This window comes from Coregonus clupeaformis, chromosome 5 (assembly GCF_020615455.1).
Source record: "Coregonus clupeaformis isolate EN_2021a chromosome 5, ASM2061545v1, whole genome shotgun sequence".
Taxonomy (NCBI): domain Eukaryota; kingdom Metazoa; phylum Chordata; class Actinopteri; order Salmoniformes; family Salmonidae; genus Coregonus; species Coregonus clupeaformis.
This window is the reverse complement of record NC_059196.1, coordinates 42,043,768-42,068,634: the sequence shown is the minus strand read 5'-3', so window position 1 is coordinate 42,068,634 and position 24,867 is coordinate 42,043,768. Positions and strand designations below refer to the sequence as shown.

Here is a 24,867-nt window from a genome sequence, read left to right as displayed (position 1 = left end):
AAAAGGAAGGGATTTTTTTTCTAATCAATTATATCACGGCAACAGTAGTTATCAGTGTTGTAATCTATACGTCTGATCTGCCACAGTGCCACACTGCCACTAAATGTCGAATCAGGCTAAAGTCGTGCTTCAAATGGCTCCACCCCCTTTTGGGGCGATTTCAGTCAGATTGAAAATCGCCCAGAACTTCTGTCATAGACTCCCATGTAAAATCTATTTTTTTCAAATTTCAGAGCCTTCAATACAATCTCAATGGGTGTCTGTGGGCTTGCACTTACGCCTTTACGTCATACGTTACGTAACCATGAACGTAACTGAGAAAAGAGTGGATTGTTTGAAAGAAGTTCCTTTTTGTCGGCGAACAAATGAAGATAAATTGGCAACGAAACAATTAGGACCTCCCAGACCAAATTTAATAATTCAACAGGTTTCTACTAAAGGCGGAAAGTCCTACACCCGAGGATTTTCCAAAAATTGGTACGAACGAAAAAGACATTGCCACTCACTCAACTGGATGACGAGGGATACAGGCTAGCTGTCCGCCGCCACAACGATGAGGTTAGTGTTGATAATCACAAGTTTACTGGATGTGGATATGGTGTAATAAAGGCAGTTTATTCAGAGGTAAATATATCTGGAATCGCGTTCACGGACCCGTTCGTCAAACTCTTAGGGAGCTATAAATTAAGCCCCATTACTTACCATATCAGATAAGAGAAATTGCTGCAGCTACATATATTTTACATCCTGGCCCTACATAGTTCACTATTTGCATCACTTACCAAAATATTACATGTGGTCATATATGCTTGGAAAGTGGAGATGCCATAGAACGTCAAAAAAGTAAACATTGCTGGAGACACATTGCCGTTTTGGAGAAGACATCGCGTTTGCTAGCGAAGAGATTTGTTGTGGCAAATGAACTTGGGCTGGGAATTGCCAGGAACCTCACGATAAGATATATGCATCAGCATTGCGAGTCTCATGATTCTATACGTATTGCGATTCGATACTGTGATTTTATTGCGCACCATATGTCTGTTGCAGAGGGATCAGAAAGCCATGAGAACGAGTTTTGATCAGTCATGGAAATAAAAGTGCTGAAAACAAATTGGCTCCCAATGTGAAAAGATTGAGAACAAGCTATGAAGGAACAATAATGGTGTTTTGGTGCAGGTACAGCCAACTAGCGCTAAAATATTGCGATATTGTCAATACAGTATATCGTAAAGTATCACTATGTAACTCGATTCCTTTCACCCCAATCCCTCAAATTAACGGTAAATAACTGAATTGTTTGCCCCACATTTAGCTAAGATGATTAGCTAGCCAGCTAAAATGTTTTAGTTAGTTAGCAGTCGCATCTACAATAGTTTACTGTCAATAACATGTCTCCAAAAATGACGTGGTGTCTCCAATTGTGTTGACATTTTACAATTGCAATGCGCATCCATGAGTATCCACTTTCTGTAGCTCAGCTGGTAGAGCATGGTGCTTGTAACGCCAAGGTAGTGGGTTCGATCCCCGGGACCACCCATACACAAAAATGTATGCACGCATGACTGTAAGTCGCTTTGGATAAAAGCGTCTGCTAAATGGCATATTATTATTATTATTATTATTATTATTCTGAAGAGAGCCCCGAAACATTGTGTGCAGACATTTTATGCAATAAATGAAGTAGGTTCAATCTAGTAGTTCTGATCTTCTGATTGGTCCTGATGAGTTGGGCGAGGTCCCCTGCAGGCTACTGTCACTGTTGCATTGGCTCTGAGTCGGGTTCTCTGTCTTCAAATGTTCAGCCTAAGAGAGGGGATTTTTGTGTGTGTGTGTGTGTGTGTGTTTTAACAGTGATGATGTGTGTGTGTGTGTGTGTGTTTAACAGTGATGATGTGTGTGTGTGTGTGTTTGTGTGTGTGTGTGTCCTCAGAGCAAGAACTCGTGAGTTGGAAGAACTGAGAGGCCTATGGCGTGGGTGTTGTCCTTGGCCACCTGCTGACAAGGCTGACAAGATAGGACCCTTTTGTCCATTGTTATTGGATAGGAACATAACTTATAACCAGCTCCTGACCTAAATAGATCTTAGCACAACATTTTACTCAACATATCATATTCCATATTCACTATAACAAATATATTTACTACGACATTAGCAAGAACCGCCACATCCTCAGCCGGCTAATCCAGTGTGTGAAGTTTTGCGGAGTGTTTGAGTTAGCTTTGCGAGGCAAAGATGAAACTGAGGGCTCCACCAACCCTGGTAAGCCAACACTTTTGAGATCAGTCAATAAATGCTTCTGGTATTGACTTATATGCTGCCCCTGTCTTCATGTTGTTGCTGGACATATCTTTTTTTAAATGTGTGTAGGTCACCTAAATCATCAGAAAAATTGCCCCTCCTGAGAATTTTTTCAGGAGCCGCCACTGAAACCTACCATTAAAATTATAGACTGATCATTTGTTTGTCAGTGGGCAAACGTACAAAATCAGCAGGGGATCAAATACCTTTTCCCTCACTGTATTATAAGGTGTTATAAGTCATTATAACTTGGATGTAGTCTATCACAGTGCCATCCGTTTTGTCACCAAAGCCCCATATACTACCCACCATTGTGACCTGTACGCTCTTGTTGGCTGGTCCTCACTACATATTCGTTGCCAAACCCACTGGCTCCAGGCCATCTATAAATCACTGCTAGGCAAATCCCTGCCTTATCTTAGCTCATTGGTCACCATAGCAACACCCACCCGTAGTCTGCGCTCCAGCAGGTATATCTCACTGGTCATCCCCAAAGCCAGCACCTCCTTTGGCCGCCATTCCTTCCAGTTCTCTGCTGCCAATGACTGGAATTAACTGCAAAAATCTCTGAAGGTGGAGACTCTTATCTCCCTCACTAACTTTAAGCATCAGTTGTCAGAGCACCTTACCGATCACTGCACCTGTAAACAGCCCATCTGAAATTAGCCCACCCAACTACCTCATCCCCATATTGTTATTTATTTTGCTCATTTGCACCCCAGTATCTCTATTTGCACATCATCTCTTGCACATCTATCATTCCAGTGTTAATACTAATTGTAATTATTTTGCACTATGGCCTATTTATTGCCTTACCTCCATAACTTGCTACATCTGCACACACTGTATATATATATTTCTGTTGTATTTTTTGACTTTATGTTTTGTTTTACCCCATATGTAACTCTGTGTTGTTGTTTTTATCGCACTGCTTTGCTTTATCTTGGCCAGGTCACAGTTGTAAATGAGAACTTGTTCTCAACTGGCTTCTTACCTGGTTACATAAAGGTGAAATAAAATAAAATAAAAATAAATTATAAACAAGGTGGTTTGAGCCCTGAATGCTGATTGGCTGAACGCCGTGGTATATCAGACTGTATACCACGGGTATTAAAAAATATTGGTAACCAGTTTATAATAGCACTAAGGCACCTCAGGGGTTTGTGGTAAATGGCCAATATACCACACCCCCTCTGGCCTAATTACTTAATTGTACCACAGCGTTGTTGAATACTCGTTTCTGATTGGTTAGATGGGCATTCTAGAATGGGCATTAAAAACAGATAATGGACAGTTGGAAAAGATATCGGGACACCTTGCAATCTTGACGCAATATGCACCTACACATACAGACCGTAGTTGATACAAAGTTACAGAAACCAACAACCACACAAACCGAAATTGGATACATTGTAAACGCAGGTCCAATGAGGAAAACGTAGCATTTGTTTTTGCAGAGACATAATTTTTTTGGAGCATCATTCTGATGAACATGAATATCTCCGGTCCCTACTGTTGCAGTCATGTGTCAGTGTCGACGAGTGTGCTGATGAGAAGGCAAACTTTTCTAGCTAAGCCAGGCAAAATCGTGCACCATCAGTTCATTGCTATGGATGTATCCAAATGCATGTCAATAGAAAACAGCTTAAACAAACTCAAATGCAGCTACTTTGCTGTGATTCTGGCTGCAGAGGTCGTGAGGCGTTAGCCGTAACTAGTTGGCTAGCTAGCTAGCAAGCAAGGGATAAGAACGTTGCCAGCGATGGAACATATAAAACGAATATCTGGATCACGTCCATATATATAGAACTAATAGAACGAACGACTTGGTCACTTCTCTAGCAACCAAAATATGAGAAAGTATGAAAATAGCAATGAAAATGTTCTGCAATAGTCGTTTTCTTTGGCAACTGTGGAATAAACGGGATAAACGCTTCCGTTCTGTACATTACCTTGGAAAAATGAACTACACAAAGGGACTCGGCTCAGCCTCGTTCCACTGCGTCATACATTATTTCCATTGTTTATACCTGACATATATAAGGTGTTCTACTGTAAGTCAATATTTAGCTAGTTGTTATGAGGTGTTATAAGTCAATATATAGCTAGCTGTTATAAGGTGTTATACTGTAAGTCAATATATAGCTAGCTGTTATAAGGTGTTATAAGTCAATATATAGCTAGCTGTTATAAGGTGTTATAAGTCAATATATAGCTAACTGTTATAAGGTGTTATAAGTCAATATATAGCTAGCTGTTATAAGGTGTTATAAGTCAATATATAGCTAGCTGTTATAAGGTGTTATAAGTCAATATATAGCTATCTGTTATAAGGTGTTATAAGTCAATATATAGCTAGCTGTTATAAGGTGTTATAAGTCAATATATAGCTAGCTGTTATAAGGTGTTATAAGTCAATATATAGCTAGCTGTTATAAGGTGTTATAACATTTACATTTTACATTTACATCATTTAGCAGACGCTCTTATCAAGAGCGACTTACAAATTGGTGCATTCACCTTATAGCCAGTGGGATAACCACTTTACAATGTTTTTTTTGTTTTTTTTGTGGGGTGGGGTAAGGGATTACTTTATCCTATCCCAGATATTCCTTAAAGACGTGGGGTTTCAAATGTCTCCGGAAGGTGGTGAGTGACTCCGCTGTCCTGGCGTCGTGAGGGAGCTTGTTCCACCATTGGGGTGCCAGAGCAGCGAACAGTTTTGACTGGGCTGAGCGGGACCTGTGCTTCCGCAGAGGTAGGGGAGCCAGCAGGCCAGAGGTGGATGAACGCAATGCCCTCGTTTGGGTGTAGGGACTGATCAGAGCCTGAAGGTACGGAGGTGCCGTTCCCCTCACAGCTCCGTAGGCAAGCACCATGGTCTTGTAGCAGATGCGAGCTTCAACTGGAAGCCAGTGGAGTGTGCGGAGGAGCGGGGTGACGTGAGAGAACTTGGGAAGGTTGAACACCAGACGGGCTGCGGCATTCTGGATGAGTTGTAGGGGTTTAATGGCACAGGCAGGGAGCCGAGCCAGCAGCGAGTTGCATTAATCCAGACGGGAGATGACAAGTGCCTGGATTAGGACCTGTGCCGCTTCCTGTGTAAGGCAGGGTCGTACTCTCCGAATGTTGTACAGCATGAACCTACAGGATCGGGTCACCGCCTTGATGTTAGCGGAGAACGACAGGGTGTTGTCCAGGGTCACGCCAAGGCTCTTCGCACTCTGGGAGGAGGACACAACGGAGTTGTCAACCGTGATGGCGAGATCATGGAACGGGCAGTCCTTCCCCGGGAGGAAGAGCAGCTCCGTCTTGCCAAGGTTCATCTTGAGGTGGTGATCCGTCATCCATACTGATATGTCTGCCAGACATGCAGAGATGCGATTCGCCACCTGGTTATCAGAAGGGGGAAAGGAGAAGATGAGTTGTGTGTCGTCTGCGTAGCAATGATAGGAGAGGCCATGTGAGGATATGACAGAGCCAAGTGACTTGGTGTATAGCGAGAATTGGAGAGGGCCTAGAACTGAGCCCTGGGGGACACCAGTGGTGAGAGCACGTGGTGCGGAGACAGCTTCTCGCCACGCCACTTGGTAGGAGCGACCGGTCAGGTAGGACGCAATCCAAGAGTGAGCCGCGCCGGAGATGCCCAGCTCGGAGAAGGCGGAGAGGAGGATCTGATGGTTCACAGTATCAAAGGCAGCAGACAGACAGACCTATAAGTCAATATAGAGCTGTTAAAAGGTGTTATAAGTCAATATAGAGCTGTTATAAGGTGTTATAAGTCAATATAGAGCTGTTATAAGGTGTTATAAGTCAATATAGAGTGGTTATAAGGTGGTATAAGTCAATATAGAGCTGGTATAAGGTGTTATAAGTCAATATAGCGCTGTTATAAGGTGGTATAAGTCAATATAGAGTGGTTATAAGGTGGTATAAGTCAATATAGAGTGGTTATAAGGTGTTTTAAGTCAATATAGAGCTGTTATAAGGTGTTATAAGTCAATATATAGCAAGCTGTTATAAGGTGTTATAAGTCAATATATAGCTAGCTGTTATAAGGTGTTATAAGTCAATATAGAGCTGTTATAAGGTGTTATAAGTCAATATAGAGCTGTTATAAGGTGGTATAAGTCAATATATAGCAAGCTGTTATAAGGTGTTATAAGTCAATATATAGCTAGCTGTTATAAGGTGTTATAAGTCAATATAGAGTGGTTATAAGGTGGTATAAGTCAATATAGAGCTGTTATAAGGTGTTATAAGTCAATATAGAGCTCTTATACGGTGGTATAAGTCAATTTAGAGCTCTTATAAGGCAATATAATTCAATACATTTGATGTTACAAGGTGGTATAAGTCAATGAGGAGACTCTGACCTTCAAAGAAGACACTTCTTCGACAAAGATGTACATTTATTGATGTTTTAATACATTAAAGTTGCACAAGTTATATATTCTTTTTGATTGCAAATTACACAGCACACGTCCAATTTATTCCTGTACATAAGTTAAGAAATGTAACAGTAAATGTTTTAAAATATGTAATATTTTTTCTTTCTTCCTCTGTTCACGAGGAGCACTTGTTATTTATAAAATGTAAAAGTAAATAGCTTTCTATTCTTTAAATTATATAAATTGGTCCAAAATCCACCATCTAAGTAGGGATTGTCCCAGAAAGTGTTTATTTTTTTAAATGTTTTTTTTCTTTAACAAAAGCTTTTCACAAGAGGTTTATAGATATATCATATATTTTCACTTAATATTTTAAGCTTTCCTACAAACCACAGCTAAATACAAGAATAACAGTGTCAAAAAGCTTGGCAATATCATCTATTTTCTAAATATACTTCATATTTTCCCATATAACTGATTAATCGTTCTGACAACAACATAATATACCGTAATATTTCACAGCTCTATGATACAATAAAACATTTCTGTCTTCAGGCCAAATAATTATAGAATAGCAACACAAATCAAAATCAAGGGATAAAATGCATAGATTGAATCATTAGGTTGAATCATTAGTTTGAATCATTAGGTTGGATCATCAGTAAATGTTTTCATTAAAATGCATCTGTAAATAAATGTACAGTTCTTAGAAAAGATCACAATTGTGATACGTTTCGATTGAATTCTTTGACATTGACAAATCTTTTGATATCTATGATTTCTATCTATCTCAAATCCTGAAATGAGTGACCGGCACAAATATATATATATATATAATATATCAATATAATTCTGTACATATAACTTGAAATAACTGATAAATATATTATCTCAACTTTAAAAGGCAGAACTTGGCTATAGTATGTGGCATGTTTGGGTGAGCAACAGACAGGCAACGTTTAGGCAATGTACAGGCAACGTACAGGCAACGTACAGGCAACGTATAGGCAACGCATAGGCAACGTATAGGCAACTTATAGGCAACGTACAGGCAACGCATAGGCAACGCATAGGCAACGTATAGGCAACTTATAGGCAACGTATAGGCAACGTATAGGCAACTTATAGGCAACGTATAGGCAACGTATAGGCAACGTACAGGCAACGTATAGGCAACGTACAGGCAACGTACAGGCAACGTATAGGCAACGTACAGGCAACGTATAGGCAACGTATAGGCAACGTATAGGCAACTATGTCTGGCACTAATGCCTTACAGCAGCTTCTGTATCGCCTCTCTGGCATCCCTAACCCTCTGGCATCCCTAACCCTCTGGCATCCCTAACCCTCTGGCATCCCTAACCCTCTGGCATCCCTAACTCTCTGGCATCCCTAACCCTCTGGCATCCCTAACCCTCTGGCATCCCTAACCCTCTGGCATCCCTAACCCTCTGGCATCCCTAACCCTCTGGCATCCCTAACCCTCTGGCATCCCTAACTCTCTGGCATCCCTAACCCTCTGGCATCCCTAACCCTCTGGCATCCCTAACCCTCTGGCATCCCTAACACTCTGGCATCCCTAACAATCTGGCATCCCTAACTCTATGGCATCCCTAACCCTCTGGCATCCCTAACTCTCTGGCATCCCTAACCCTCTGGCATCCCTAACTCTCTGGCATCCCTAACCCTCTGGCATCCCTAACAATCTGGCATCCCTAACCCTCTGGCATCCCTAACTATCTGGCATCCCTAACTCTCTGGCATCCCTAACTCTCTGTGTGGTTCTACGGTAAATCATGACAATAAGCATTAATATTTGATAGTTGAATATCAGTTTCTGTTTCATACCAACAAATACCTACTCAACTCCACTACCACATGACCAATGCTCTTTACTCTCAACCAATAACCAGACATCAGATGTCTTCAAGTGTCAAACTTCTAGTCGAGTGTTGAAAATATCCCTAACCGATACAATGACAATGAAAAATTGCAATTGTAGTCAATGATATGCTTCGACAGAAAATCCTCGGTTTGTATTGACATGTTGAAAGCAACACATAACATAACCTGCGTTAGTATGTACAAAGCTCTGGTATTACCAGCTCTGGATGAGCGAGAGGAAGGACAGAGATGTTGATCACACTGATCATCTCTCCAGACCCAGGCCTTATGGTAGTTACTGAGGGTTCTGACTGAGTGAACAAACCAAAGAATCCAGAAACAACAAACTCTGATGTGTGTGTGTGTGTGTATTTGGGTGTGTGTGAGTGCATATATATATATGTATATATATACACTACCAGTTGAAAGGTTGGACACACCTACTCATTCAAGGGTTTTTCTTTATTTTTACTATTTTCTACATTGTAGAATAATAGTGAAGACATCAAAACTATGAAATAACACATATGGAATCATGTAGTAAACTAAAAAGTGTTAAACAAATCAAAATGTATTTTATATTTGAGATTCTTCAAATAGTCACCCTTTGCCTTGATGACAGCTTTGCACACTCTTGGCATTCTCTCAACCAGCTTCTCCTGGAATGCTTTTCCAACAGTCTTGAAGGAGTTCCCACATATGCTGAGCACTTGTTGGCTGCTTTTCCTTCACTCTGCGGTCCAACTCATCCCAAACCATCTCAATTGGGTTGAGGTCGGGTGATTGTGGATCCCAGGTCATCTGATGCAGCACTCTCCTTCTTGGTAAAATAGCCCTTACACAGCCTGGAGGTGTTTTGGGTCTGTGTCCTGTTGAAAAACAAATGATAGTCCCACTAAGCCCAAACCAGATGGGATGGCGTATCGCTGCAGAATGCTGTGGTAGCCATGCTGGTTAAGTGTGCATTGAATTCTAAATAAATCATAGACAGTGTCACCAGCAAAGCACCCCCACACCATAACACCTCCTCCTTCACGCTTTACGGTGGGAAATACACATACGGAGATCATCCGTTCACACACACCACGTCTCACGAAGACACGGCGGTTGGAACTAAAAATCTCTGATTTGGACTTCAGACCAAAATACACATTTTCACCAGTCTAATGTCCATTGCTCGTGTTTCTTGGCCCAAGCAGGTCTCTTCTTCTTATTGGTGTCCTTTAGTAGTGGTTTCTTTGCAGCAATTCGACCATGAAGGCCTGATTCACACAGTCTCCTCTGAACAGTTGATGTTGAGATGTGTCTGTTACTTGAACTCTGTGAAGTATTTATTTGGGCTGCAATTTCTGAGGCTGGTAACTCTAATGAACTTATCCTCTGCAGCAGAGGTAACTCTGGGTCTTCCAATCCTGTGGCGGTCGTCATGAGAGACAGTTTCATCATAGCGCGTCATGGTTTTTGCGACTGCACTTGAAGAAACTTTAAAAGTTCTTGAAATGTTCAGTATTGACTGACCTTCATGTCTTAAAGTAATGATGGACTGTCGTTTCTCTTTGCTTATTTGAGCTGTTCTTGCCATAATATGGACTTGGACTTTTACCAAATAGGGCTATCTTCTGTATAACTCCCCTACCTTGTCACAACACAACTGATTGACTCAAACGCATTAAGAAGGAAAGAAATTCCACAAATTAACTTTTAAGAAGGCACAACTCTTAATTGAAATGCATTCCAGGTGACTACCTCATGAAGCTGGTTGAGAGAATGCCAAGAGTGTGCAAAGCTGTCATCAAGGCAAATGGTGGCTACTTGAAGAATCTCAAATCTCAAATATATTTTGATTTGTTTAATTTGTTTAACACATGTGTTATTTCATAGTTTTGATGTCTTCAATATTATTCTACAATGTAGAAAATAGTAAAAATAAATAAAAACCCTGGAATGAGTAGGTGTGTCCAAACTTTTCACTGGTATTGTATATATACATGTATATTTTTTTTATGGGGCATAGAGAAAACTCCATCCCACTTTGTGTTTAAAGTGAAACCATGACTACATCCTAAATGGCACCCTTTTCCTTATATAGTGCACTACTTTACAGGGGAGGGGTCAAAAGTTGTGCACTATCTAGGGAATAGTGTGCCAATTCAGACACAACCTATATCACGTCCAGTTTTATTTTTCAGATTCATAACACATTATTTCTCCTGATTTACAATTAAACTCTGTGCTGTACAGGACGTCACATGATACACAACTACACCATGACATAGTCAACATCTAATGACATGATACACGACTACACGATGACATAGTCCACATAATAACATGATACACGACTACACGATGACATAGTCCACATCTAATGACATGATACACGACAACCCAATGACACAGTCCACATCTAATGACAGAACATAATGTACAATGAACCAGGCAACAAGAACACTAGCCCTGATACGGCTTTATATAACTCCAGTATAACATTGGTATTATTATGGTATCTTATGGCATTAGGTGTATACTCTATGCCATAACAACGCAGGCTACAGTCATATCAGGGCTACAAGAAAAGGTGTTTGGATGTAACAAAGTCCAGGAATCCCTAGCTAGAGAGTCCTTAGCACCCAACAACACACACTGCCCCGAGGGCAAAGAAATCTGGTTTGCAACGTTGTCATTGCAACCAGGTTTGTGCAAGCTGGCTGTACAGTTCATGCCTTTCAACCAAGCACCTTCCTCTCACCATCAAATATCACATTACAAATATCTTCCCACTATCTTCCCTCTATCTTCCCTCTATCTTCCCTCTATCTTCCTTCTATCTTCCCTCTATCTTCCCTCTATCTTCCCACTATCTTCCCTCTATCTTCCCTCTATCTTCCCTCTATCTTCCCTCTATCTTCCCTCTATCTTCCTTCTATCTTCCCTCTATCTTCCCTCTATCTTCCCACTATCTTCCCTCTATCTTCCCTCTATCTTCCCTCTATCTTCCCACTATCTTCCCTCTATCTTCCCTCTATCTTCCCACTATCTCCCCTCTATCTTCCCTCTATCTTCCCTCTATCTTCCCACTATCTCCCCTCTATCTTCCCTCTATCTTCCCTCTATCTTCCCACTATCTCCCCACTATCTTCCCTCTATCTTCCCTCTATCTTCCCACTATCTCCCCTCTATCTTCCCTCTATCTTCCCACTATCTCCCCTCTATCTTCCCTCTATCTTCCCTCTATCTTCCCTCTATCTTCCCTCTATCTTCCTTCTATCTTCCCTCTATCTTCCCTCTATCTTCCCACTATCTTCCCTCTATCTTCCCTCTATCTTCCCTCTATCTTCCCACTATCTTCCCTCTATCTCCCCTCTATCTCCCCTCTATCTTCCCACTACCTTCCCTCTATCTTCCCTCTAATGCGGTCCAAATCATTTAGCCGTGCATTCTTAGACACAAAGGCACACTGATGTCAGGTTAAGACCGCGTCCCAAATGGCCCCCTATTCCTATATAGAGCCTTATGGGCCCTGGTCTAAAGTAGTAGGGAATAGGGTGCCATTTGGTGCCGCAGGTCAGTCCATGTCATGTCAGGGTAGAGGCAACAGCCGATGTTCAGCCTGATGGGACATTCAGTCAGCTAGTCTATTCAGCTAGTCATATTTATAGTATGTGTGTGTGTGTGTGTCTGTGTGTGTGTGTGTGTGTGTGTGTGTGTGTGTGTGTGTGTGTGTGTGGCATGGTCAGTAAACGCTGGTGTGTCATCTAAGGCTTCAGTCAGAACAAGGTTCTGCATGATGACGTTATTACGTGGGTACTGGTAGCGAAGTATTTTGCTGTACTGACTGTCTGACTGTCTGACTGTCTGGGACCAGAAGTTCCATCAGAGGGAGAAAGAGTTCAGTTTTCATGATGTTGATGATGATGATGATGGTGGTGAAGATGATCCAGGTCACTGACTAGGGCACCGTTAGAAGGACGGAGTGAGAGGGTGATGGGGGCGTTTTTGCTCTGCCAGTTAGTTTCCATGGTGATTCTGAGATGCTTAAAAGAGTTTATGATCCTGTAGAAGAAGTCATCTGGTAGACCAGATGGAAGGAAAGATGGTCAGAGAGAGAGGATCCTCTGTGTGTGTGAGAGAGTGTGTGTGTGTTAGAGAGAGAGTGTGTTTGTTAGAGAGAGAGTGTGTGTGTTAGAGAGAGAGTGTGTGTGTTAGAGAGAGAGTGTGTTTGTTAGAGAGAGAGTGTGTGTGTTAGAGAGAGAGTGTGTGTGTTAGAGAGAGAGTGTGTTTGTTAGAGAGAGAGTGTGTGTGTTAGAGAGAGTGTGTGTGTGTTAGAGAGAGAGTGTGTGTGTTAGAGAGAGTGTGTGTGTGTTAGAGAGAGAGTGTGTGTGTTAGAGAGAGAGTGTGTTTGTTAGAGAGAGAGTGTGTGTGGTAGAGAGAGAGTGTGTGTGTTAGAGAGAGAGTGTGTATGTTAGAGAGAGAGTGTGTGTGTGTTAGAGAGAGAGTGTGTGTGTTAGAGAGAGTGTGTGTGCGAGCGATCGTCTGTCTGTCCTTCTACTCAGACACCCAGCTGTGTGTGTGTCCATCAGTCCACGTGTCCTTTTGTCCGTCCATCGTGTATGTGTGTCCATCCATCCATCCTCTACCCGGACACCCAGCCGTGCGTGGTCGTCTTGACCCCATGGGTCGGGAACCCCTGTGAGGTCACCATGGGTTCGAAGTTGAAGTCCAGCGAGTCTCCGTCCATCAGGGTGTCATGAAGGATGGACTCCATATCACACTCAAACCTCTCAATGGACATGTCGTCCAGATCGCTGGGCAGCTTCTCCAGGTGGTGGTGGGGGGCAGGGGGCAGACCCAGGCCGGGACGCCCATAACCGTTAGTGTTGAGGGGGCAGAACCCACCAGGCATCCCCCCTGGTCCTACATGGGTAGAGAGACCGTAGGGCACCTGCATGGGGTTCTTATCCCCCAGGCGGGTTCCGTTACCACCCCCTCCGCTGTGGCTCAAACTGCTCAGAGACATCAGGGTGCAGCCGTTCATGGAGGAGACAGAAGTCGGTGGGGTTTGGCTGTGGGGGTGAGGGTGAGGGTGGGTTTGGGAATGAGGGATGCCGTGGGGGTGAGGGTGAGAGTGTGGGTGGGGGTGAAGACTCCCCCCTCTTCCTCCTCCTCCTCCTCTTCCTCCTCCTCCGTGCTGGGAAGCATTATAGGAAGGCAGTATGCTGCTTCGTCCACTAGACTGGGAGACCACAGTGTCGACCGAGGGCATCATGTCCCCGTGGGGGTCAGAGTCTGAGGTCAGGAGCTCCTTGAGGAGGCCAGCAGGACAGTTATATTGACCCAGAGACGAGGGGCTGAAGCTGGCCTTGCTGTCCCCCAGGGTTTGCATGGAGTTGGGGGACATGGGGGAGAGAGCATTCATCCTGGCCTGGCTGTACAGACACTTCCGGTAGTCCTGCTGCTGCTGGGGTTGTTGCTGGGGGACCATGGAAGGAGAGGAGTAAGGGGGGTACCCCACCCCCACCCCGGGGCTGGCCTGCATCAGGGGGGAGGGGGTGTTCTGGGATGACCCCTGACCCACACCCCCTCCTCCTCCCCCCACCTGGGTGTTCTTGGGGGAGAGGAGGTTCAGGTTATCCAGAAGGTTCTCCATGACGTTCTCTGAGCTGTGGTGGCCTAGGGGACAGGAAGATAAGAATGTGAACAATAACCTTCGAGGACATGGAATAAAGAGATAAAGATCACCAGACTATCGCTATCGCTATCACTAACACCAACACCAACACTATCACTATCACTACCACTATCACTAACACTATCACTATCACTATCACTAACACCAACACCAACACCAACACCAACACCAACACTAACACTAACACTAACACTAACACTATCACTAACACCAACACCAACACCAACACTATCACTATCACTATCACTATCACTATCACTATCACTATCACTAACACCAACACCAACACCAACACCAACACCAACACCAACACCAACACCAACACCAACACTAACACTAACACTAACACTATCACTATCACTATCACTAACACCAACACCAACACTAACACTAACACTATCACTATCACTATCACTAACACTATCACTATCACTATCACTATCACTATCACTACCACTACCACTATCACTAACACTATCACTATCACTAACACCAACACCAACACCAACACCAACACCATCACTATCACTAACACTATCACTAACACTATCACTATCACTATCACTATCACTATCACTAACACTATCACTATCACTATCACTATCACTAACACTAACACTAATACTAGCACTAACACTAGCGCTAGCACTAACATTAGCACTAACGCTAGCACTAACACTAGCACTAACATTAGCACTAATACTAGCACTAACACTAGCGCTAGCACTAACATTAGCACTAACGCTAGCACTAACGCTAGCACTAACACTAGCACTAACACTAACACTAACACTAACACTAGCAAGCACACACATTTTCTTGAGGAAATGTCCTTATGTAGTTTCTATCTGCTTTACTGACCTAGAGAACTCGCCATCTCTGACAGGCTGGGCAATGTGCCCGCCATGCCTGCCATCTTGGCCCCAGAGGATCCTGGGTAGCCCATGTGCACGTCCCCGTCTCCAAGGTCGTCCTCGGGCATGAAGGGCGAGAGGCGTCCGCTAAGCGTGCTGGCGTTGGAGGAGGTGCGAGGCCGGAAGCCGCTCCAAGCATCAAAGTCATCGTTGCTGTGAGAGTTGGGGCTACCGGGCCACTTGGAGTAGGTGCCTCCCCCTAGGCTGTCTACTCCCCCGTCAGGACCACCCTGGAGAGACAACTGGAGGACAGAGTGAGGACAGAGTGAGGAAAGGAGAGGAGAGAGAGAGAGAGAGAGAGAGAGAGAGAGAGAGAGAGAGAGAGAGAGAGAGAGAGAGAGAGAGAGAGAGAGAGAGAGAGAGAGAGAGAGAGAGGAGATGAAAGAGAGAGAGAGAGAGAGAGAGAGAGAGAGAGAGAGAGAGAGAGAGAGAGAGAGAGAGAGAGAGAGAGAGAGAGAGAGAGAGAGAGAGAGAGAGAGAGAGAGGGAGAGGAGAAGGGAGAGAGAGAGAGAGAGAGAGAGAGAGAGAGAGAGAGAGAGAGAGAGAGGACAGGAGAGGAGAGAGAGGACAGGAGAGGAGAGAGAGAGAGAGAGAGAGAGGGAGGGAGGGAGGGAGGGAGGGAGGGAGGGAGGGAGGGAGGGAGGGAGGGAGAGAGAGAGAGAGAGAGAGAGAGAGAGAGAGGATAACAGAGATGAAGGATATATATTTTTTTCTTCTAGGTATCATATCAGTAAGGCCCTCCCAAGAGACCTGGAAAAACTCATGGTCCTGCCAATAGACACTGAATAGATACTGTATAGATATAGATCATGTATTGATACTGTAAGTAATACAATAAAGACATTGAACAACAGTTTCTTTCTGTACCTTCTTCTTAGCAGCCCGTCCTCTGCTCTTGGCGAACTTGCTGTTGTTGTTGTCCATGGAGGCTGCTCTACGTCGAGGGGACTTCCCAGTCTTGCCTCCCTCAGGGTTCAGCATCCACCAGGAACTCTTCCCGGTCCCCTCGTTCTGCACACGGATGAACCGACTGTGGAGGGACAGATTGTGCCGGATAGAGTTCTGGAGGAGGGAGAGATGGAGGGAAGGAGAGGAGGGAGAGAGGGAGGGAGAGAGAGAGAGAGAGAGAGAGATGGAGAAGGGTGAGAATGGTTGTGATGAGTCCGGAGCTTTCCACAAAAGGAAGAAAAAAAACACTTCCAAAAAGGGACAGCTTCATGGTGACCTTAGTATTCAGTTCACGGTGCTATTCTATTAGTGTTTTGACCATGTGTGTCATAGCTTGTGTTGTGATGTGTTTGCCCTTCAAAGACCACTTGTAGGCAGCAGACAGTGGATTGACGTAACATCCCCTTGCCAGTGAAATGTTTAGATGTATGTAAACCAGTCTGTTTTCACTGAGTCTGCTTCACAAATGGCACCCTATTCCCTATATAGTGCACTACTTTTGACCAGGGCCCATAGGGTTCCTAGTCAAAAGTAGTGCACAACAGTATATAGGGAATAGGTTGCCATTTGGGACTGTCTTTTCACTGTGTGCCCTTTCCTGTAACATCTCAGCATACAGGCTTAAATCCCCTCCATCTGCCTGGCTTTCATAAACCCTGCTGGAGCTGACAGCTAACCAGGAGAAAGACAAGGAGAGGGTAAGGTCAGTACTACACCAGCTAATACCAGGTAGAGGATAAGGTCAGTACTACACCAGCTAATACCAGGTAGAGGATAAGGTCAGTACTACACCAGCTAATACCAGGTAGAGGATAAGGTCAGTACTACACCAGCTAATACCAGGTAGAGGGTAAGGTCAGTACTACACCAGCTAATACCAGGTAGAGGATAAGGTCAGTACTACACCAGCTAATACCAGGTAGAGGAAAAGGTCAGTACTACACCAGCTAATACCAGGTAGAGGATAAGGTCAGTACTACACCAGCTAATACCAGGTAGAGGATAAGGTCAGTACTACACCAGCTAATACCAGGTAGAGGATAAGGTCAGTACTACACCAGCTAATACCAGGTAGAGGATAAGGTCAGTACTACACCAGCTAATACCAGGTAGAGGATAAGGTCAGTACTACACCAGCTAATACCAGGTAGAGGATAAGGTCAGTACTACACCAGCTAATACCAGGTAGAGGATAAGGTCAGTACTACACCAGCTAATACCAGGTAGAGGATAAGGTCAGTACTACACCAGCTAATACCAGGTAGAGGATAAGGTCAGTACTACACCAGCTAATACCAGGTAGAGGATAAGTTCAGTACTACACCAGCTAATACCAGGTAGAGGATAAGGTCAGTACTACACCAGCTAATACCAGGTAGAGGATAAGGTCAGTACTACACCAGCTAATACCAGGTAGAGGATAAGGTCAGTACTACACCAGCTAATACCAGGTAGAGGATAAGGTCAGTACTACACCAGCTAATACCAGGTAGAGGATAAGGTCAGTACTACACCAGCTAATACCAGGTAGAGGATAAGGTCAGTACTACACCAGCTAATACCAGGTAGAGGATAAGGTCAGTACTACACCAGCTAATACCAGGTAGAGGATAAGGTCAGTACTACACCAGCTAATACCAGGTAGAGGATAAGGTCAGTACTACACCAGCTAATACCAGGTAGAGGATAAGGTCAGTACTACACCAGCTAATACCAGGTAGAGGAAAAGGTCAGTACTACACCAGCTAATACCAGGTAGAGGATAAGGTCAGTACTACACCAGCTAATACCAGGTAGAGGATAAGGTCAGTACTACACCAGCTAATACCAGGTAGAGGATAAGGTCAGTACTACACCAGCTAATACCAGGTAGAGGATAAGGTCAGTACTACACCAGCTAATACCAGGTAGAGGATAAGGTCAGTACTACACCAGCTAATACCAGGTAGAGGATAAGGTCAGTACTACACCAGCTAATACCAGGTAGAGGATAAGGTCATTACTACACCAGCTAATACCAGGTAGAGGATAAGGTCAGTACTACACCAGCTAATACCAGGTAGAGGATAAGGTCAGTACTACACCAGCTAATACCAGGTAGAGGATAAGGTCAGTACTACACCAGCTAATACCAGGTAGAGGATAAGGTCAGTACTACACCAGCTAATACCAGGTAGAGGAAAAGGTCAGTACTACACCAGCTAATACCAGGTAGAGGATAAGGTCAGTACTACACCAGCTAATACCAGGTAGAGGATAAGGTCAGTACTACACCAGCTAATACCAGGTTGAGGATAAGGTCAGTACTACACCAGCTAATACCAGGTAGAGGATAAGGTCAGTACTACACCAGCTAATACCAGGTAGAGGATAAGGTCAGTACTACACCAGCTAATACCAGGTAGAGGATAAGGTCAGTACTACACCAGCTAATACCAGGTAGAGGATAAGGTCAGTACTACACCAGCTAATACCAGGTAGAGGATAAGGTCAGTACTACACCAGCTAATACCAGGTAGAGGATAAGGTCAGTACTACACCAGCTAATACCAGGTAGAGGATAAGGTCAGTACTACACCAGCTAATACCAGGTAGAGGATAAGGTCAGTACTACACCAGCTAATACCAGGTAGAGGATAAGGTCAGTACTACACCAGCTAATACCAGGTAGAGGATAAGGTCAGTACTACACCAGCTAATACCAGGTAGAGGATAAGGTCAGTACTACACCAGCTAATACCAGGTAGAGGATAAGGTCAGTACTACACCAGCTAATACCAGGTAGAGGATAAGGTCAGTACTACACCAGCTAATACCAGGTAGAGGGTAAGGTCAGTACTACACCAGCTAATACCAGGTAGAGGATAAGGTCAGTACTACACCAGCTAATACCAGGTAGAGGGTAAGGTCAGTACTACACCAGCTAATACCAGGTAGAGGATAAGGTCAGTACTACACCAGCTAATACCAGGTAGAGGATAAGGTCAGTACTACACCAGCTAATACCAGGTAGAGGATAAGGTCAGTACTACACCAGCTAATACCAGGTAGAGGGTAAGGTCAGTACTACACCAGCTAATACCAGGTAGAGAATAAGGTCAGTACTACACCAGCTAATACCAGGTAGAGGATAAGGTCAGTACTACACCAGCTAATACCAGGTCCTATTCACAACTAAGACACACACGCACACACAAGGTGAGGGCAGGGAGAATGTTGTCTTAACGAAGCTTGTAGTACTCACACTATGGTCATTAGTACTGTTCATAATATTACAGCATTGCAGTACAGTTCTGTACTAAGCTATGTCTCTACACCATAATATTACAGCATTATACAGTGGGGGAAAAAAGTATTTAGTTAGCCACCAATTGTGCAAGTTCTCCCACTTAAAAAGATGAGAGAGGCCTGTAATTTTCATCATAGGTACACGTCAACTATGACAGACAAAATGAGAGAAAAAATCCAGAAAATCTCATTGTAGGATTTTTAATGAATTTATTTGCAAATTATGGTGGAAAATAAGTATTTGGTCACCTACAAACAAGCAAGATTTCTGGCTCTCACAGACCTGTAACTTCTTCTTTAAGAGGCTCCTCTGTCCTCCACTCGTTACCTGTATTAATGGCACCTGTTTGAACTTGTTATCAGTATAAAAGACACCTGTCCACAACCTCAAACAGTCACACTCCAAACTCCACTATGGCCAAGACCAAAGAGCTGTCAAAGGACACCAGAAACAAAATTGTAGACCTGCACCAGGCTGGGAAGACTGGTGCAATAGGTAAGCAGCTTGGTTTAAAGAAATCAACTGTGGGAGCAATTATTAGGAAATGGAAGACATACAAGACCACTGATAATCTCCCTCGATCTGGGGCTCCACGCAAGATCTCACCCCGTGGGGTCAAAATGATCACAAGAACGGTGAGCAAAAATCCCAGAACCACACGGGGGGACCTAGTGAATGACCTGCAGAGAGCTGGGACCAAAATAACAAAGCCTACCATCAGTAACACACTACGCCGCCAGGGACTCAAATCCTGCAGTGCCAGACGTGTCCCCCTGCTTAAGCCAGTACATGTCCAGGCCCGTCTGAAGTTTGCTAGAGTGCATTTGGATGATCCAGAAGAGGATTGGGAGAATGTCATATGGTCAGATGAAACCAAAATATAACTTTTTGGTAAAAACTCAACTCGTCGTGTTTGGAGGACAATGAATGCTGAGTTGCATCCAAAGAACACCATACCTACTGTGAAGCATGGGGGGTGGAAACATCATGCTTTGGGGCTGTTTTTCTGCAAAGGGACCAGGACGACTGATCCGTGTAAAGGAAAGAATGAATGGGGCCATGTATCGTGAGATTTTGAGTGAAAACCTCCTTCCATCAGCAAGGGCATTGAAGATGAAACGTGGCTGGGTCTTTCAGCATGACAATGATCCCAAACACACCGCCCGGGCAACGAAGGAGTGGCTTCGTAAGAAGCATTTCAAGGTCCTGGAGTGGCCTAGCCAGTCTCCAGATCTCTACCCCATAGAAAATCTTTGGAGGGAGTTGAAAGTCCGTGTTGCCCAGCGACAGCCCCAAAACATCACTGCTCTAGAGGAGATCTGCATGGAGGAATGGGCCAAAATACCAGCAACAGTGTGTGAAAACCTTGTGAAGACTTACAGAAAACGTTTGACTTGTGTCATTGCCAACAAAGGGCATATAACAAAGTATTGAGAAACTTTTGTTATTGACCAAATACTTATTTTCCACCATAATTTGCAAATAAATTCATTAAAAATCCTACAATGTGATTTTCTGGATTTTTTTCCCTCATTTTGTCTGTCATAGTTGACGTGTACCTATGATGAAAATTACAGGCCTCTCTCATCTTTTTAAGTGGCTGACTAAATACCTTTTCCCCCCCCACTTTAGTACAGCTCTGTACTAAGCCATGTCTGTACACCTCTCCTCTCTCATCAACAAAGCAGCATGATGTCTAAGATTTATGTCCTTCATAATTATAGCTAGTTGCTATTATAGCTATAGTTTTTTACAGGGTCGTCAGCATTAGGGTAATCAGAATATTTTTTGGGGCACAAACCTCCAAAAATCCATAAACGTTGTATTTGTAGTCAACTTTGTTCTGAAGTTTGTTCGAGATTACAAGAGAGAGACGGATAATCTATGTGATTCTACGTTTAGCGGAGATCTTCTGTGTATAAAGTGACGCAGGAGGGCAAAAAAAAAGCATCTAACGACGCACTTGGCTGTTCTACGAGTCTGTCTGAGGCAGGCGTTAGATTACGAGCGTTCTGATTCTGCTACTCAGCTGCTCACCGAGACCTTGAGTAGTAGAATCAGGTGTGGTAGAACTGGGCTTGAACAAGAAAGCCGGCATAACCCTGTAGCTCTTCATGAGCAATTGTGGTGATCCCTGAATTGTATGTACAAAGTTGACTATATCTGATGAAAGTACGTTTGATTGTAAAAAAAAAATAATATATATATATTGTGACGTCACGAGAGGCTACACAGCTTTCAGCGGGATTGCTCAAGTAGTGCAAGGAGACAAGGTTCAAACAAAACAAGGATTTTATTATAGGTCTTGGGAAATTAACGAAAATATAACAAAATTCTGTTCTCTTGTGGCTCTTTAAGGGTTAACAGTTCAGGGATGTCTCTTCCACATCCAAAATCATAATTCTCACTCGCTCAGATAACTTTTCCCCAGCCTTACTGTAGTCCACGTTGCAGCTAGTGGCCAACCCAGCAAAAAGTCCTTCCAAATGTCTCTCACGTATTTCCACAGGTGCATATATCCAAAGGTGAGTATTTCCCAAAGGTAAGTATCTCCAAATCCTTATATTCCTCATGGAAGTGGACGTGCAGCACTCTTGTCCTCCAGAGAGCCCAGGTTGGAGACTGTCTCTTCACCCCCCACACACTCCCTCAGTGTGTCTCTTCCCTTCCCAAACCTTCAGCTCATCAGCTCCTCATTTGTTTCAGCTGCGTGGGAAGATTGGCCATAGAGGGGTGGAGTTCCCGACCATACCAGCAGATGGAGCCATAGCTGTCTGGGTTTGCAGCCACCTCAGGGGGATGTAACGTCCCTCCAGGACACAGCCTCTCGTGACATCACACATCCCCCTCCTCGGGACCGACGTCCTCGTCGGGTAAAGGCAGCGAAGAAGGCATCACGCCGGGAGAGGGCGTCCGCATTGCCGTGGTGCTTGCCAGCCTGCTCTCTCTTCAACTCCTCCACCTCTAGGACCAGGGACTCAGCCTCCTGTTGTCTCTCCTTGAGTTTCTTACTGAACGCATCAGCCTTGGTTTTAGCAGAGTTTAGCTTCTGTTGAGCAGCTTTCAGTTCCTTCTCTCTCTCTGCCTCCGCATTCTTCATCTTGTTCTCCAACACCTTGTACTTCTCCTCTGCCTTCTTCTGGACCTCCTTACTACTGCGCAGGGTCTCCTCACACTCCTCGATGGTCCTGCGCAGCCTCTCCAGCTCCTCCTGTTGCTTATGGAAGGAGCTCTGTTGGAGTTTAGCCTGGAGGATATCTAACTCTTCTGTCTTCATGTCTAACTGTTGCTTTAACAAACGATACCTCTCAGCGGTCCCCTTCAGACCAGACAGTTCTTTGTCCAGATTCTGTAGCTCCGTCTCTGTGTCGGTCTGGGCACCTGCCATCCCTATCAGAGCCCGGGCGGGAGTGAGTAATTCGGAGGATTGCACCGGAGCCTTCCCAGGATGAGTTTTGCCTCTCCGTTTCCGAGGTACTCGGGTTATCCTCTCCTGAGACTCTCTCCAGAGTGGGTAAAAGGCTGGGCAGTCTCGTCCCAATTAGGACAGGGACGGGGAGGGAATCAACCACCCCCGCCGTCGTGTGTATGGTTCCCCGTGTGCTGGTCATTGTAAGTTCAGTAATGGGGTATTCTCTGGTGTCCCCATGGACACAGGAAACTGGGAGGACTTTCCCCGGGGTCAGACACGTTGGGCCCACCAAATCCTTACGCACCAGGGTGGCCCGGCTACCAGAATCCAGTAAGGCCTCCACATCATGGTGATTCACAGTTACCGGGCAGGTGGGGGGTCGATCTGGGCCGCCATCTACGACTCCCAAGAGCGAGGCAAAACGGTGTGTGGGTGCTGAGCTGGAGGACTCCGCAGTGGGCATAGGTTCATCGGCTGGTTTCCCACACTGCCAGGAGATATGTCCCATCTCCCCACACCGGTAACACTGTCGAAGTTTCCCCCTCCTGGTGTACTCTTCTTGGACCCGCCTGGTTTCTGGCTCCCCTGGAGCCGGGATAAGTCCTGACGTGGCTGGGTTCGAGACCTTGGGGTCCTTTGGACGGGTTCTTCCCATTTGTGGTGGGGCCGCACTCCTGGGGTCTTTTCGGGAAGCATTCAGCATCTCCGCTGTGGCCTGGTACTTTTCCACAGCTTCCACGGTCAGATCAGCCGTGGTCAAGGCCTGTTGACTGATGAACCGTTTTGCCTCATAAGGCAGGGCGCGTGAGGTAACGATCCACCACAACGGCCTCCACCACCGCCGCTGCTGTATTCCTCTGCGGATCCAGCCATTTCCTTGCGATTCGGACAAGTTCATGCATCTGCGCCCGAGGAGGTTGGTCTGGTTGGAAGGTCCAGCTGTGAAAGCGCTGGGCCATACCAAACTTTGTGAGTCCATATCTGCTGAGGATCTCAGACTTCAGGGCATCATAGTCAGTAACCTGGTCAGGGCCCAGGTCCCGGACAGCATTCAGCGATTCCCCGGTTAGAAAGGGGGGCTAACAGACCAACCCACTGTTGCTTGGGCCAGGCTTCCCTAGTGGCCGTGGCCTCAAATGCATGCAGGTATGCCTCAATGTCATCGGTAGCTCCCATCTTAGATATAAAGTCACTTGCCTTTATTGGGCGGGTATTTTGGACAACCCTCTGTCTCTGCAACTGCAATTCCTCTGCCTTCAGAAGGTTGGCTTTCTTTTGCTCCTCCAAGAGAGCCACGTTTGCTTGCATCTGGGCTTGCTGGCCAGCAACAAGGGCTTTCAATATGTCCTCCATTTCAGTCGGCGGGGAGCCTACGGCCAACTTGGAAAACTGGGTGATCAAACCTTCGGTATCCTCCTCTGACATGCACTATTAACGCTTGAGCGTGCCCGTATTCTCCACCATCTGTGACGTCACGAGAGGCTACACAGCTTTCAAGCGGGATTGCTCAAGTAGTGCAAGGAGACAAGGTTCAAACAAAACAAGGATTTTATTATAGGTCTTGGGAAATTAACGAAAATATAACAAAATTCTGTTCTCTTGTGGCTCTTTAAGGGTTAACAGTTCAGGGATGTCTCTTCCACATCCAAAATCATAATTCTCACTCGCTCAGATAACTTTTCCCCAGCCTTACTGTAGTCCACGTTGCAGCTAGTGGCCAACCCAGCAAAAAGTCCTTCCAAATGTCTCTCACGTATTTCCACAGGTGCATATATCCAAAGGTGAGTATTTCCCAAAGGTAAGTATCTCCAAATCCTTATATTCCTCATGGAAGTGGACGTGCAGCACTCTTGTCCTCCAGAGAGCCCAGGTTGGAGACTGTCTCTTCACCCCCACACACTCCCTCAGTGTGTCTCTTCCCCTTCCCAAACCTTCAGCTCATCAGCTCCTCATTTGTTTCAGCTGCGTGGGAAGATTGGCCATAGAGGGGTGGAGTTCCCGACCATACCAGCAGATGGAGCCATAGCTGTCTGGGTTTGCA

The 24,867-nt window shown here is 44.8% G+C and overlaps 1 protein-coding gene across 1 annotated transcript in view; it reads right to left on the bottom strand.

The window, feature by feature from the left end:
* Positions 1–13,023: 13,023 nt before the first annotated feature.
* foxo1a (forkhead box O1 a) overlaps positions 13,024–24,867 on the bottom strand; it is an 88,695-nt gene continuing 76,851 nt past the window's right edge. The window contains exons 2-4 of the mRNA XM_041876749.2: positions 16,045–16,239; positions 15,125–15,419; positions 13,024–14,244 (exon numbers count right to left, since the gene is read on the bottom strand). Of these exons, the coding sequence (XP_041732683.1) occupies positions 13,208–14,244; positions 15,125–15,419; positions 16,045–16,239 (1,527 nt within the window). The 3' untranslated portion in view covers positions 13,024–13,207. The remainder of the gene's footprint in view (positions 14,245–15,124; positions 15,420–16,044; positions 16,240–24,867) is intronic.